Raw genomic sequence first — 15,987 nt, 5'->3', positions numbered from 1 at the left:
CATTTTGTTCAAATTTTCTATTTTAAATTCTTCCTTTAAACAAAGGGCCATTCTTCTATCCTTGTGTTATTGTATGCTCCTTTTGAATAGTTTTCAGGAATAAAATAACTAATCATGAAAAAACAAAACAGTTGCTCTTAACACCCTTTGTATAACGTTACTAGATGATGGCACTGATTCATGATTAACAACCTCACATGTTGTAGCCTACACATGGTGCATTAAATGTTCCCTTGGCAACAGACATATCATATGCCCATTATCAATTTTAGACATGAAAAATTGTAGCCTTAGAATAAGGTGTTACTTTTTGTTGAGAACATTTTCATCCCACTAAAGGGACAGAAGCAATGAGAATACCTGGAAATACAGTACTGATGGAGTTTTATCGTGCAATGCTAATGATATTTAAACATATATTCATTCCAGGACATCACAGAGAAATATTTTTAGAAATGTTTCTTCAAAAACTTTAATTACCATCAATGTATAAAAATGAATCACAGAATTTCTGTCCAGATGGCACGATTAGTGGTTTTTTCAGAGAAAAAAAGTTTTAAAACATCAATGTCTGTCTTACATTTTAGAATTCCATTTGAAAAAGAAACATAATTTGTTTACAATGTATCACACTCAACCTCTAAGTTACTTCTTAGTTTGATTTGAGTCCAAAAGAGCATCATTCTTTTAAAAAAGTAAAATTATGAGCTTAATAGGCTTCCCCTGGATTTTGTCCCTGATTAAGTTGAGGATGCACCTGCTAACTTTACTTATTGCAATAGAGCTGTTAAAATAACAGATAAGGAAGCCGGCCCAGATTTTGTTTAATTTTTTTCAAGATCTAGTAATTTATTTAGATATCATTTTTGGCATCTAGGCCTCTTATAACAGTCCATACTGAATACTGAATGCAAACTGAAAACACTAAATAACCAATAAATATATGACAAATTCCTTCAAGCAGCAATAATAAACTTTAAATTTTCTGTATAAATTGCACTTATGCTTCGTCCCCCTCCCTTCATTCTTTTCCCATCCAAACTCAGCACTATGTTTAATTTTACTAATACATTTGTTGCCTAGGATAGGAAATCCCTAGTATATCTAACAAACTATTTCTAAAATAATAGTAATAATGTTAAAAATTGCAAATGCCTACTTTGTCACAATTGTTCTAAGCATTTTATATACAGCAACTATTTTAGTGGATAGTATGTTATTGAGAGGAAGCTAAGTTTCCTTTCCTTAGTTCACCTGACCCTGATAACACCAATGAGAGGTGGGCAATGTTTATAAATGATTTATTTTGATGACGGTGGATAAAGGTTCTGTACTAGAAGCTACTCTCAACCCAGAATGCTGATGGTAAATCAACCAAAAAGTACCTTCCTTTTTCTATTAGCTTTTGCCATCTTCTTTTGCAATTACAAAGTTTTGTTTTCATTTAGATTAAGTTGAGATCTTAGTCGGAAATCTTCCCCTCCCCCATATAATAACTAATACTGGACAAACGGGGTTTTTTGCTTTTGAGTCTGTCTTTTTTCTTTTTTGTTTGTATATGGTCTTTTTCTCTTCCCTTCAGAATGTTTTATTCAAAACATTCCCTAAACCTCCTTTCCTCAGCTCAAATCTTTAGTATAAAGCATAATCAAGACTACCTAAAGCACTCCATGTGACCCTTAAGAGAGGCAGTGGCTTAAGAAAAGGGTTCCCCTAAATCAGCTGCCAAGAACAAGCATGCCAGTCCCGCCCCCATTCCGTTCCCCCAGGATCACCTAGCACTCGGCCTTCAAGAGCTACATCTCCAAAACTACACAACTCTCATTCCACCCGGCAAAGCTTTCTCGGAGAACTACACAACACAGCACCCTCCCCCCGCCCTCCCCGCTCCTCGAAAACACGGAGTTCCTAAGTCGGCAGTCCCACTCCAAAGCTCGTTTCAGGCATCCTTTGGGCAGGATGCTTCATGATCTCAGGTCTCCGATGGGATCCAGTTCAGAAGGTGAAGTCAAGTGGAGGGAGGACAAACCCAGGGCAATTTCCTAACGCCCTCGCTGGTTCAGACTGCTGGCAAACTGTGCCTCCTAGCTACACCCACCGTCACTCAACAATCTCTAGCCTGCAGCCAGCGGCCGCTCTAAATTAGGGTTCCAAGTTCCAAAGCTCCCTTCGAGGTGGGAGCTTCGGGGAGCTGAAAAAGAAGGATTCTGGGAGGGGGACTGCCACAACTCCCAACCTTCTGGCTTCGCAGTCCCTCCGGAATTAAACACACCTAAGGCGTTTCAGTTTAGTGTGCGGTGAGCTAGAGGAAGGGAAGAGAAATGGGAGGAAGTAGGGTGTGGCGACTCTCGGAGGTTAAGGAAAGGGAGAGTTAAAGTCACATCTCTGCCCTAAATTGAGCCGGGTCTAGGGGCAGCGGGCCTGCCGGTCGCTTTGTCGTCAGCTTCCCCTGTCGCGGGCGCGAGCCCTGCAGGCAAACATGCCCCCCGCCCCCTAAATCGTCCCAACTGGTCAAGCGGGCCCTGCAGCCCCCAGTCCCAAAGAAGAAACTTGTACACAGGCGCGCCAGCAGCTAGGATGCTGCGGTTTGCCTCTGAGGACAACTTTGAAAGCCAGAAAAATAATCATAACGAAATAAAAGGATCAATAGCATTTTGTTTTCTTCTGAGCCTTTGGAAAAAAATAAAATTTCTGTTCCTACCAGTCATTTAATATTTACAGGCGCCTGTGGCGAAAGGAGGAGGGGCGGGGACGGATTAAGGTTGGTACTGAAGATAGAGAACGCAAAGTAGGTTCCTAGGTGAGTTGCAGAGAAGGGGGCCGGCTAGGGGACCCGAGTTCCTGACGCCATTTGCGGGGCAGAGGCGCCCGCCCGCCTTACCTGTGGATGCAGTTTCCATGGCAACGGGCGGCGGCCGGGCGGGGCCCGAGCCCAGTTCCCGCGGCGCAGCTTCGGCGACCCCGGCGCCCAACCCCGGTCCCGGCTCCCCCGCCAGCGTCTCGGGCTTGGCTCCTTTCGGCGTCACCGCTTCGTCCTCCCCCTCCCCCCGGTCCCCGAGCCACTGGGACCCGGGGCCGGCCAGCGGCAGCAGCTCGTCTCGGGGATCCGGCGGCGCGGCCATGGCTGGCAGTTCCCCGGGCGCGGCGACAGCGGCTTGGCGGGGCCGAGGTGCAGTGACTGGGTGGGCGGGCGGGCGCTCGCTGCTGCTGCCCCCGCCGGGACTCGGGGCTTGGGGAGGCTGCGGTGTGAGCGCCGCCGCTGCTGCTGCAACTCCGGCCGAGCTGCTGCCTACCGCTCTCGGCGCTTCAGCTCCTCCTCCTCCTCCCCCTCCTCTTCCTCCCGGCCCCGCGGCGGCCTCTGCCCGCGCTCCTCCTCCTACTCCTGGCGCCGCCGCCACGGCCGCCTGGCTACTCCCAAGCCTGTTATTACGCAGGTGAAAAAGGCCTGCTAGGTCCGAGTCTTCCTTTGCACACGTCAGCCCCCGGCCTGCTAATGGCAGGCCTCGATTTAGGAGATGTGCCAAATCCACTTGAATCTTCCTCTCAGGTGGGGAGGAACCAGAGAGGATGAGCAGGTAGAAGCAGCCCCTAGCTGAAACGTGACTGATTAGGCAAGCTGCCCACCCAACTCATAAAGTTAAACCCGGACTGGTGTCCTGGGACCCGAGTCAAAGGAAACTGGAGCCATCAAGGCCACAGTTCTGAGGGTGACCAGTATCATCTGTGGATGGGGACTGGTCTTGGCGGGGAGGGGTGGAAGTGAGGGTTGACAGATGGGAGACGAGTGAATCTGCAACGCTGGGGTTAAATGTTGCATCCTTAAACTATTTCCAAAACAGAACCAAAAATAGTGGAGTACAGGAAAGAGCTATCAGGATAGCTTCCGAAAAAAAGCTTACCAGACTTCATTACTACCAGCACTGAGGGCGAATAAGATAGCAATGAGCAGGACAAAAACAACTTATGTTTCCTTGCAGAAACCCTGAGCCAAAGCCATACAGATTATAAGCTGTCTGTGCAGTCTGCTTTCTTTGAGAAGTTGGACATTCCAGGAAGCTTGCTGCTGCTTCCCTCGCCCCCATTTTCCTTTACAGCTCTCTGATAAGATGGAAGATACCTGACAGATAAACAGAAACTCAGAGAAAGGAAGTGACTTGGCTTATAATGTATTATTCCTATATTTAGATACATCTTTTCAAACAAGACTTGTGCTTTATTGGTTCCTAAACTGTCTATGAAATGATGTGGTTGGAAAAAATAATAACGCACAGGGTGGAGGAATAAGCCCATGCACTGCTCCTTCTCTAGAAAAGGTCGGGCATGGGGCAAGCTTCCATGAGGCTTGTGGAACTGCTAAGCCACCATAGACATGCTGATTTCATATATGTCAATTTTCATGTATTCCAAGGCCAACTTCAGCACCATGCAGATACTCCTCAAAGATGCTGAAAGTTAAAAGCCTGAATTCTGCCCAACCTTGTTCTATTCAGTGACTAATTAAGAGAAAATGTGTTCACTCAATAGAGAATATACATGGCCTTCTAAGGCCAGATACCCCTGGGGATGTGATGATCACCAATATTTTACATTATTGTTATCTTCAAAACTTATGATAGACGTGTCCATTGGCTTGATTGTGGTAATAGCTTCACAGATGTGTACATATGTCAAAATTCATAAGTTCACTTACTATAAATATGTGTGATTCAGTGTTTGTCAATTTTACCTCAATAAAGCTATTTTTTAAAGTTACCCCCTTCAACAATAACAAACAAAAAAAAAATTGGTTATCCTGAACCATCAGGGTTTTCCAAATCTTTTTGTGGGGAAAAAATGAGCCTGTTTAAGAAATCTTTAAGGTGAAAAGTTATTACACTGCTGTCTTTCCATGAAGATTAATCCTTTCACATAATCAGAAGACATTTGTGAGTTTTTTTCCCCAAATCTATTGTTTAGAACATCAGAAATACCAGATGGAAATTTCTCACAATTTCATTATTGACAACATGCCAAAAATATAGAAAACTAATGATTTAATATCAAGTGGTTATCAATAAGTACTGAATATTTGAGAATTTTATGGTAAGTGAATTACATACAGAGTTATATGGAGAATGTTATTTTGTTCCTCTGACAAACATTAATGAGTCATCACTTAAAAAAAACTGAAGAAACTATGCAAGCCTCACAACTTCCTTATAACTAAATTGATAAGGAGTTTGGGGATATGATTCCAAATCTTTTTCATATTTCATCAGATACTGATCAATACTCTAATTGAGAATGTGTGGAAGAAATAGCCAAAGTATATTCAGATTCTAATTGTTAGAGAAAATTGAAATTATCCATTTTGATTGAAAAATTTCATTTCCATTTACCATTTAATTGAAATTCTGCTTTGATAAATTATTCTACTTTGCTCTGCTGAAAAGAGGTGTTCACAATGTTTAGTTTTAGCAATTTTCACAACTATCTTTATTCATTACATTCTACTTCTGGATGACAAATAATTATCTATTTGGGTGAGGAAATTTGCAAGTTTACACTATGATTTGAAATTACCAATGTCTATCAGTTTCATTTATTTTACATTTGCACCCCTGTGAACTAACAAAGCTTGACTCATTTGAAGATGTATGGCCATAACACATAGGCAACAATGGGATTCCAGGGCTTGCAGAGTTGCTTCAAGTTATGAGTTTTTCTAAAATGCTTTTGAGACGAAAATGGAGTTGGCACTTTTAAAGGATTCAGAGCAAGGAAAGTTGAGACAAAAGAACTGTCAGGTTTTGTCTTAAGCTATTGTTTTTCGGAAGAGAAGTTTTGTTCACTGTTTCAAAAGAAGGAATCTGGTGAAGAGCATTTAACACTAGCTTCTTAACTTAGACCAAAGCTTATATCATGGGGAAAGGAGTGTGGGGATATGCAGAAAGAGCATCACAAGTAACACTTCAACCAAATGAAGTCCTTTCCAGCCTCAAAATGAAATTTAATTGTTCTGTACCTAAGTTTCCTCAACTATAATCTGGATATTTTAATAGCACCTTGTACAAAGGGTTTCAGTTCAGTTCAGTCACTGAGTCGTGTCTGACTCTTTGCGACCCCATGAATCACAGCACGCCAGGCCTCCTTGTCCATCACCAACTCCCGGAGTTCACTCAGACTCTCGTCCATCAAGTCAGTAATGCCATCCAGCCATCTCATCCTCTGTTGTCCCCTTCTCCTCCTGCCCCCAATCCCTCCCTGCATCAGTCTTTTCCAATGAGTCAACTCTTCGCATGAGGTGGCCAAAGTACTGGAGTTTCAGCTTAAGCATCAGTCCTTCCAGTGAATATTCAGGACTGATCTCCTTTAGGATGGACTGGTTGGATCTCCTTGCAGTCCAAGGGACTCTCAAGAGGCTTCTCCAACACCACAGTTCAAAAGCATCAATTCTTTGGCGCTCAGCCTTCTTCACAGTCCAACTCTCACATCCATACATGACCACAGGAAAAACCATAGCCTTGACTAGCCGGACCTTTGTTGGCAAAGTAATGTCTCTGCTTTTGAATATGCTATCTAGGTTGGTCATAACTTTCCTTCCAAGGAGTAAGCGTCTTTTAATTTCATGGCTGCAGTCACCATCTGCAGTTGGGGGAGCAGTAAATGAGTAGACATAGGTAATGCATGTTATTAAGATATAATTGCACATGCCAAATTATTTTTAGAAAATGGCTTATAATGGTTAGAGCTCTGCCTGGGTATTTATATTTGTAAAGACCAGAGAGTCAACAGTAACCACTTGAGGCATTCAAAGCAAATTAGATAAAGAATGATATTGAATGACTATTGATCTCTTTCTACTAGTAGTTTCTATATTCTGAAAGGCAAACCTTACATGAAGATAAATATACTTCAAAGGTTCTTCTAAGTAGTTGTGTAAAACACACACATGTAGGCACGTACACATATTTCAATTTGCCTTTTTACATCAGGAATGGCAAATAGAACTTATTGATAGATTGGTAATGAATGCTTGCGGCACTGTGTTGAGAAAGAGTCTTAGATCACATTCACAGTCAGTGAAATAGAGTGTCTAGAAAAGTCAGCAATAGTTACACTCAGGCAAGTGAAGGCAGCATATGCCAAGTATTTGCCTTCTCTGATTAATTTTAAAGCTGTTAGCACCCAAGCCAAGGCTCTACTTTGGAATCTTTTTAGGAGAGATTCTGCAACTGTGGAAACACTCCCATCGACTTAGTAAGATAAGTATTTGGCTCAAGATGAGACTCACACTAGAGCCTCAGATTTCTGAAATCATGATGTCTGGGGTTGCTTCAAGGCTTAATTTGTCTGTGGAGCATTCCATTCATTTGCAACATGGTTTTCACTCTTCCTCAATGTCTAAAAGCTCTTGAATTTGATAAGGAAGAGTTCTCCAATTCCTACTGCGATAAAAGAATGTTTATATTGAAACTATTTTATAGAGGCTACAGGCTGGTGCCCGAGACAGCTGTGTTTTCACCAGAAGACCACCATAGCATTCACAAATGTCACACAGCACATTGGAAACACACCAGGCTCCTGTCCATGGGGAGTGGCTGCTGTTACTTAGCTTCTAATGTTCTCCAGTAGGGGTGGGAAAAAGAGAGTTGATTACTTTTCACTGAACCCAGTTTCCTTTTTCTTATTTAATTTGCACATGTGAGTAAAAGTGCAAAGACTTTAATTTCTTTGGGCAAAAACATGAATTGGGAGATATGTAACTAGAAATCTCCATACTTTGGACTCACAAAGCATCTTTTAAACATTCTGAGCTTGAGAAGCAAATATATACATGATAAAGGTAAATTCTGTTTGAATAGTTTCTTTGAAGTTTACAAACAGAGCTCATTTAATACACACACATACATGCTTTTAATTTACAAAATTTGATAAGATATATCTCCTAACTGATTTTTTAAATTTAATGACCAGTGAATTTAAAGTTTTTTCATGTGCTTCTTGATAATTTGTATTTTTTAAAATAACAGATTTTTGTAGATATAATTTGCATACAGTACAATTTAAAGTATATATTTCAATGATTTTAAGTATCTTTATATGGTTATGCAATCATCACCACAATCAACTTTAAAACAGTTTCATCACTTAAAAAAAAAAAAAAATCCCTCCTACCCATTAGCAGTCACTCTCTACCCCCATCACCTCATGTTCAGTCCTTGGCAATCACTCATCTACTTTCTGACTCCATAAGTTCGCCCATTCAGGACACTTCATATAAATGGAATAATACCCTTCTGTGACTGGCTTCTTTCCCTTAGCATAAGATTTTCAAAGTCCATCCACGTTATAACATATATCAGTACCCCATTCCTTTTTTAAAAAATTTTATTTATTTATTTTGACTGTAACGAGTCTTAGTTACTGCATGGGAACTCTTAGTGGGATGTGGGATCTAGTTCCCTGACCAGGGATCAAACCCAGGCCCCCTGCATTGAGAGCATGGTGTCTCAGCCACTACACCACCAGGGAAGTCCCCACTCCATTCCTTTTTATTGATGAATAATGCTCCACTGTATGGATATAACACAATTTGTTCATCCATCCATCTGTTGGTAGACATTTAGGTTGTTTCTACTTTTTTATTATTATAAATAATTCTTCTATAAATATTTATGTACAAGTTTTTGTGGGTATGCTTTCTTTTATCTTGGTACATACCTAGCATTAGAATTGCTGGGTCTTATGGGAACTCTGTGTTTAATTACTTGAGGAACTGTCATAACGTTTTCCAAATGAACTGCCCCATTTAAAAATCTCATCATCAGTGTTTGAGTGCTTCAATTTCTCCACGTCCTTGCCAGCAATTGTTATCTTTTTTATTACAGCCATCCTAGTGGGTGTGAAGTAAGTAGTAGCACATTGTGGCTTTAGTTTGCATTTCCCTGATAGCTAATGGTATTCAGCATCTTCTTATGTGATTATCAGCCACTTGTATATGTTCTTTGGAGAAATGTCTATTCAGATCCTGTGCCCATTTAAGAATTGGGTTATTTTTCTTTTAATATTGAGTTGTAAACCTTATTTAAATATCTGGATAAAAGTCCTTTATTAGATATATGATTTGCAAATATTTTTCTTTCATTCTATGGATTGTCTTTTTTACTTTCTTGATGGTGTCCTTTGCAGGAAAAAACTGTTTATGAAGTTCAATTCATCTATTTTATCTTTTGTCACTTGTGATTTTGATGTCATATCTAAGAAACAATTGCCTAAACCAAGGTCAAAAACTTTACAGCTATGTTTTTTTTTCTAAGTGTTTTATAGTTCCAGGTCTTATAATCTGGTCTTTGGTCCACTTTGAGTTAATTTTTACATATCTTGTGGATAATTTGACTTTCTTATTTTGTAAATTGCCTTTTGTGCCCCATGTTTTCTTTTCCAATCAGGTATTTTTTCCCAGCTATTTTAAAATGCTCTTTGCATTGTATTTTTGTCATTCATGTTGTAGATATTTTTCATACTATATTGTTCAGGGATGATGAGAATACCAAGGTTCTGAAATATCTTCAGAGGCTCCTTCAAAATCACATGGCTAATGCAGTTGTTATTAAAGTCTAAGTCTTTTTATTCTATAACTCATGCTTTCCAGCTTAAAAGTCCTGACAATGTATAATCAATTTTTCAGTTTGTGGGGCTTCCCTGGTGGCTCATTGATAAAGAATTTGACTGCCAATACAGTATATGTGAGTTCCATCCCTGGGTTGGTAAGATCCTCTGGAGAAGGAAATGGCAACCCACTTCACTATTCTTGCCTGGGAAATCCCATGGACAGAGGAGCCTGGTGGGCTGCATTCCATGAGGTTGCAAAAGAATCAGACACAACTTAGCAACTAAACAACAACAATAATGCAGTATGTTATTAACAATAGCCTAGATCAATAAAGCTCAAGGTAAACTAGAGAGATAGTCAAGATTAGTGGTAAGAAACTACATCCAAAGTATTCAGAATTTAAAGCAAAATCACCAGCATCAGGCCCAAGGGTTGGAATGTCCTGTGCCAAAGTCAGAACCTTGGACAGCTCAGTATGAGCATTAGCCAAAAACTCATTTTCTTCTAACTTTAGACTGTAAACACTGCAACCCCAGATTAGTAGTTGACTCATACTTTATTGGATTAGTTCCAATTTAAGAGGCTCTGGCTTTACTCATGTGGCCCCAACCTCTCTTGGGGAAGAGGGTCATACCCATCTTCCAAGGGTCTGTAGTCTTGTTAGATGACATGCCTTCATCTTTGGGCCTGAAAGATATGTTAGGAAATCCCAGTCCTGGGGATTCTTTGGAGTTACCCTGGTCTGAGGAGAAAATGTTTTATTTCTTTTCTTTCTTGAAGCTCTTTATCCATAAAAAAGTTTATTCATTAAATTTAGGAACTAGTCAAGAAAGTCACTCTAAGTGGGAACCTGAAATAGTACTTGCCAAGAAGCTTACATTTACATGAAAGTGCCAAGGGGATTAAGGGGAATATTGAGGCAAAAGGGTCAGAGCCAGGCTAGACTTATAATTCCATATACACCATAATATAATAGCTTGACCACTATTGTCGCAGAGCAGAAAAGACCATGCCAACTCTGTGGCTTGTATGCTTTATGAACTGTCCTATTGTTGATCATCTATCTCACTGAGCCCTCTTTTGTTACAGGTATAAGAGACTGATAAAACAAGATAAGCCCATCATAATTGGGAAAATAACCTACGTGAAGTTCCTGATGATAGTAGAAGGTTCCAGACAGATGTCCCTAGTGCGGAGATGGTTTATGATATCTATACACAGTCAGTAAAAAGAAACACTTACTTGAATATATAAGCAAAAGGGAGAACACTGGGCTCTGTGTCTTTGAAATAGGCTAACATCCTAGAATATCAGTCAAGGGGTTTAGCTCTGTTTTAAAAGCAATAGGCCAACTGTCTTATATAGAGAATCAATTACTCTGCAGAAACGTCTAGATGATACTCTGAAATAATGTAATTCTTCAACAGAATCAAGGTTTCCTGTACAACTTTACTTTGGAGACTAGAAATATCTTGCAGACAAATGTTGCTCCTACTCTAGTCTGTCATTGGTGTTGGAAATTCAACATTCTTATTTTATAAATTTGGAAGATCAGGACTGCTGTAAATGGTAGCATCCTCCCAAAAGGTAACTCAGTATTCACAGTATTACTATCTTACAGTGAATTATCAGACAGCTTTACTAAGTTAAGCTTAGATTTTGATAAGAGGAAGAGAAGAGCCAACACTTCATGCTTCCCAGGGAGAACAGCCCGCAGGACTGCAACTGCAGGCCCTTTGGAGTCAAAGGAAGATTCTTAACTTTACCAGGGCTGAATATATTTCAGCAAATTATGGACATGCTCAGCAAGCCTTGCAGACTGTGACAGTGTAGCAGAAACTATCTCTGCGATTTGAAAATGTTTATATGGTCCATCAACTTACAACTAAACCATTTGGAACACACAGCTCTGTAGATTGTCATAGAAGGGGAAAAGGGAAGAAAGAGTGTAGAATTCTCACCTGTTCCAAAATGCCTCATAATGAAAGTTTCACATATAACTTCTTATAGAATATTGGTCAGAACAGGTTATATGCCCCAAGTCTAAAGGATACTGGGAAATATAAAGAGGGGATATTTGGTGAGTCCTAATAAACTGTTCAAATATTCACATCAGAGAGACTTTGAGAACATAAAGATGAATCAATTTTTCAAGATGTTTACAATCAAATCATGGAGATAATAAGATGTGTCCAAGAAAAATCAAAATCCGAGGTAGAAGATTATAAGCATGAGGGAAAAGGCTCAGATAAAGTGATGTGGCAAATTACTGCCAAGTGCAGATATCAAGGGCTTCCCTCATAGCTCAAAAGCTTCATGGGAAGCAAGATATTTGAGCAAGGCTTTGGAAACTGTAGGATTTATACGTGGGGGACTGATGAATAGAGATCATTCTGATCTAAGAAATAGCCAGGGAATGGAAGAGTACAATTATAGAGCACTTACAGAGATGAGTGACTAGGTACATTTTTCTAGAGTTAAATATAGGTAAAGTGAAAGTGAAAGTGAAGTCGCTCAGTCGTGTCCGACTCTTATCGACTCCATGGACTACAGCCCACCAGGCCCTCCGTCCATGGGATTTTCCAGGCAAGAGTACTGGAGTGGGGTGCCATTGCCTTCTCCAAAATGTAGGTAAAGTGGGAATTAAAAATAGAAGAATTGGTTGGACTCAGGTTGTGAAAGACCTAGATGCCAGGTTAGTCTTTGGATTTTTTTTAAAAAAGAGTTTTAATGAGACATAAATAGATGTCATTCAGGAAAAGACAGCAGCAATTAAAATGGATTTGAGAGGAAGAAAACTAATGGTAAAGAGGCCAACTAGCAGGCTATTAAAGTTTTGATGCAGGGCACTGAGAAAGAAGAAATAATAATATAAATGCGGGGGACAAATACTAGGAATATTTCAGTCAACTGAACTTGGTACCTGACTGAATACAGGAAGAGTAAAAATTGATCCAAAGAATTTGGGGACAGATAATTCATAAACTCACAGTAAACTGTGGAAAATTCTGAAAGAGATGGGAATACCAGACCACCTGACCTGCCTCTTGAGAAATTTGTATGCAGGTCAGGAAGCAACAGTTAGAACTGGACATGGAACAACAGACTGCTTCCAAATAGGAAAAGGAGTATGTCAAGGCTGTATACTGTCACCCTGTTTATTTAACTTACATGCAGAGTACATCATGAGAAACGCTGGGCTGGAAGAAGCACAAGCTGGAATCAAGATTGCCGGGAGAAATATCAATAACCTCAGATCTGCAGATGACACCACCCTTATGGCAGAAAGTGAAGACGAACTAAAAATCCTCTTGATGAAAGTGAAAGAGGAGAGTGAAAAAGTTGGCTTAAAACTCAACATTCAGAAAACGAAGATCATGGCATCTGGTCCCATCACTTCATGGGAAATAGATGGGGAAAGAGTGGAAACAGTGTCAGACTTTAATTTTTGGGGCTCCAAAATCGCTGCAGATGGTGATTGCAGCCATGAAATTAAAAGATGCTTACTCTTTGGAAGAAAAGTTATGACCAACCTAGATACCATATTCAAAAGCAGAGACATTACTTTGCCAACAAAGGTCCATCTAGTCAAGGCTATGGTTTTTCCAGTGGTCACATATGGATGTGAGAGTTGGACTGTGAGGAAGGCTGAACGCCGAAGAATTGATGCTTTTGAACTGTGGTGTTGGAGAAGACTCTTGAGAGTCCCTTGGACTGCAAGGAGGTCCAACCAGTCCATCCTAAAGGAGATCAGTCCTGGGTGTTCATTGGAAGGACTGATGCTAAAGCTGAAACTCCAATACTTTGGCCACCTCATGCGAAGAGTTGACTCATTGGAAAAGACCCTGATGATGGGAGGGATTGGGGGCTGGAGGAGAAGGGGACGACAGAGGATGAGATGGCTGGATGGCATCACCGACTCAATGGACGTGAGTCTGAGTGAACTCCGGGAGTTGGTGATGGACAGGGAGGCCTGGCGTGCTGCGATTCATGGGGTCACAAAGAGTTGGACATGACTGAGTGACTGAACTGAACTGAATTCATAAATGTCATTAATGGAAATTTTAAAACACAGGAAGAAAAGCTGGTTGTAGAAGAATAACTAGTTAATGTTTGGCAAAGCAGAACCTAAAGTATAGATAAGACACTTAGGTGAAGGTATCTAGCTGACTACTAGAATATGAAAAGGTTAAAAAAGAAAAGGAGGCCGAAATCAAAGTTGATGATTGAGAGTTAGGAGTCATCTAGGTAGGGGGAATAATCCAAGTTATAAGATTGGATGAATCTGCCAAGAGACAGGGGAGACAGTATATAGAGATATGAGAAGCTGGCCAAGAGCACATCCTTAAGAAATATTTATTTGAGTTCAGAGAGGAAGAAAGAAGACAGAGGGAGGCAGGACACTCAAGGGGGTAATTTCAAGTGTGGGCACTTTCAATAATGTTTAATCCCACAAAAAGCCTGATGATAATGATGACTAAATTGGTTATTGAATTTGGCCACTAGGAGGGATAGGGAAGAAAGGTTATACTTGCTTAAAGAAATAAAAGGATTAAAGGAAAGTGTGGGCTTTTAGAAAAAAGACAGGAGAAACATATAGGCTAAGGGGGAGAATGCAATGGAGAGGGGAGGACTGTAGATTCAAAAAGGACAAGAAATAATTGATCAAGCCAGTGGATGAAGACAGAATCAGCACCTGGTTCTCCTTGCCCCCTATACCTATTGCCCCAAAGAAGCAATTACCCACCCCCTCTCTTTGTCTTTGCCTATGTATTAATACTAATTCATTTTATCTGGACACACAACAACATCACCTTCTGGTCTGTTCCTGCCTTCCTTGGACACTGCTGCTCTGGAGCTTGGAAAGCTCTCCTTGCAGCAGATGCCTGATACTTACCTCTGATACATTGGCCTCCCTCTTCATCCACAGCTCACACTCACTTCTAGACTTTTATCAGCTTTCATCTAGCCTAGAAAAAAATCCTGCCCAATCTAGTCTCTCCATAGGACCTCCATAGGACTAGGTACAAGCAAGCCCTTGAGGGTAAGGATTAAACTTAGAGTGTAGAAAACCTAATTCTTTTTCAGAGATAGAAAAAAGAGACTACAAGGGAGATGAAGAAAAGTTTGAGCTGGAGATGAGGGAGATTCATGTCAGACAGTTGAGCGTAAGGCAGTCATCTGCAAAGCATCAAGGTGGCAGCAGTAGGATTTCAGAAGAAAGATTGCTTATAAGCTTAATATTTATAATTTGCATTGCCTTTTCTAATTGACTGCTATTATATTGGGCTGGCAAAAAATTCATTCTGATTTTCCTGTAAGATGTTATGGAAAAAGAAGAATGTACTTTCTAGCCAACTCAATAATTTTATAGTACATTTTTCTCAGCTCTGCTAGACTCTAATTCTTCAAATGGAGAATTACAAAATTATCAAATAGTTTTCTGACTGCTCTTTATCAAAGGCATTCTAATATGCTCTCTCTCTGGAAGGCAATACTGTCAAATGAATAATCAACTTGAATTTTCATCAACGTGTTTTAAGGTGTTCTGTTTCTAAAAGTTCTTCAATAACTCCAGTGGAGTTAAATGTTAAATGTCCACAATAGTTATTCCACTCAGTATACATCTATCCAAAACAAACAGATGAGCAAACAAAGAAAACCACCTGAGACTGACTTTCCAGACTGGATTGGTTAGGGATTCTGAAGTCAGGCAGAATTTGATTATCTATTGCATAACTAACCAACAGTATAGTATAGCAAGAAAGAGCAGAAGGGCATTGTGGTATCAGACTTCCTGGGTCCAAATTATGACTCTCTGAGCTATTCAACTGAGGGAAATAACTCCCCCCAAGCCTCAGTTTCTGTTATCTGTGATACTAATACAAGTGCAATCATCATGTAGACACATAAGACTATGGTGAAGGTTGCATGAGGTGGGTCATACATGTAGGGTTAAGAGCATGAGCTCTGTGTCATGCTGCTTGGATACCAGCTCTGTCATGGGCTAATTCTGAGACCTTAGGTAAGCTACTCTCCATGCCTCAGGTTCCTCATCTGGAAAATCGGAAAGATAGTATGTCTTCCACAGTACTGTTGTAAAGGCATGATAATATAAAGGACTTAAAGAATTCTCTGGTGCCCCAGTGGATAAGAATCTGCCTGCCAATGCAGGGGACATGGGTTCAATCCCAGGTCTGGGAAGATTCCACATGCCACGGGGCAACAAAGCCCATGCTCTAGAGCCTATGAGCTGCACCTACTGAGCCCAAGTGAAGCCCACGGAAGCCCAACTGCCTAGAGCCTGTGCTCTGCAGCAAGAGAAGCCTCTGCAAAGAGAAGCCCACCCACTGCAGGGAAGAGGAGCCCCTGCTCGCTACAACTAGCCCAAC

The 15,987-nt window shown here is 40.7% G+C and overlaps 1 protein-coding gene across 3 annotated transcripts in view; it reads right to left on the bottom strand.

The window, feature by feature from the left end:
• The window catches only part of RTN1 (reticulon 1), a 236,906-nt gene extending 233,548 nt beyond the window's left edge, over positions 1-3,358 (bottom strand). For 2 of the 3 annotated variants that reach the window (XM_086320438.1, XM_086320440.1), the window contains exon 1: positions 2,882-3,251. In XM_086320438.1, coding sequence (XP_086176564.1) covers positions 2,882-3,122 — 241 coding nt within the window. In that variant the 5' untranslated portion in view covers positions 3,123-3,251. Of the gene's footprint in view, positions 1-2,881 lie in introns of all 3 variants that reach the window. The other variant, XM_086320437.1, reaches the window with a different exon arrangement.
• Between the last annotated feature and the right edge of the window lie 12,629 nt (positions 3,359-15,987).

Source organism: Bos grunniens, chromosome 10, assembly GCF_055505025.1.
Source record: "Bos grunniens cultivar Pamir isolate PY7600 chromosome 10, Bosgru_T2T1.0, whole genome shotgun sequence".
Classification (NCBI taxonomy): Eukaryota; Metazoa; Chordata; class Mammalia; order Artiodactyla; family Bovidae; genus Bos; species Bos grunniens.
This window is presented reverse-complemented; position numbering and strand designations above follow the sequence as displayed.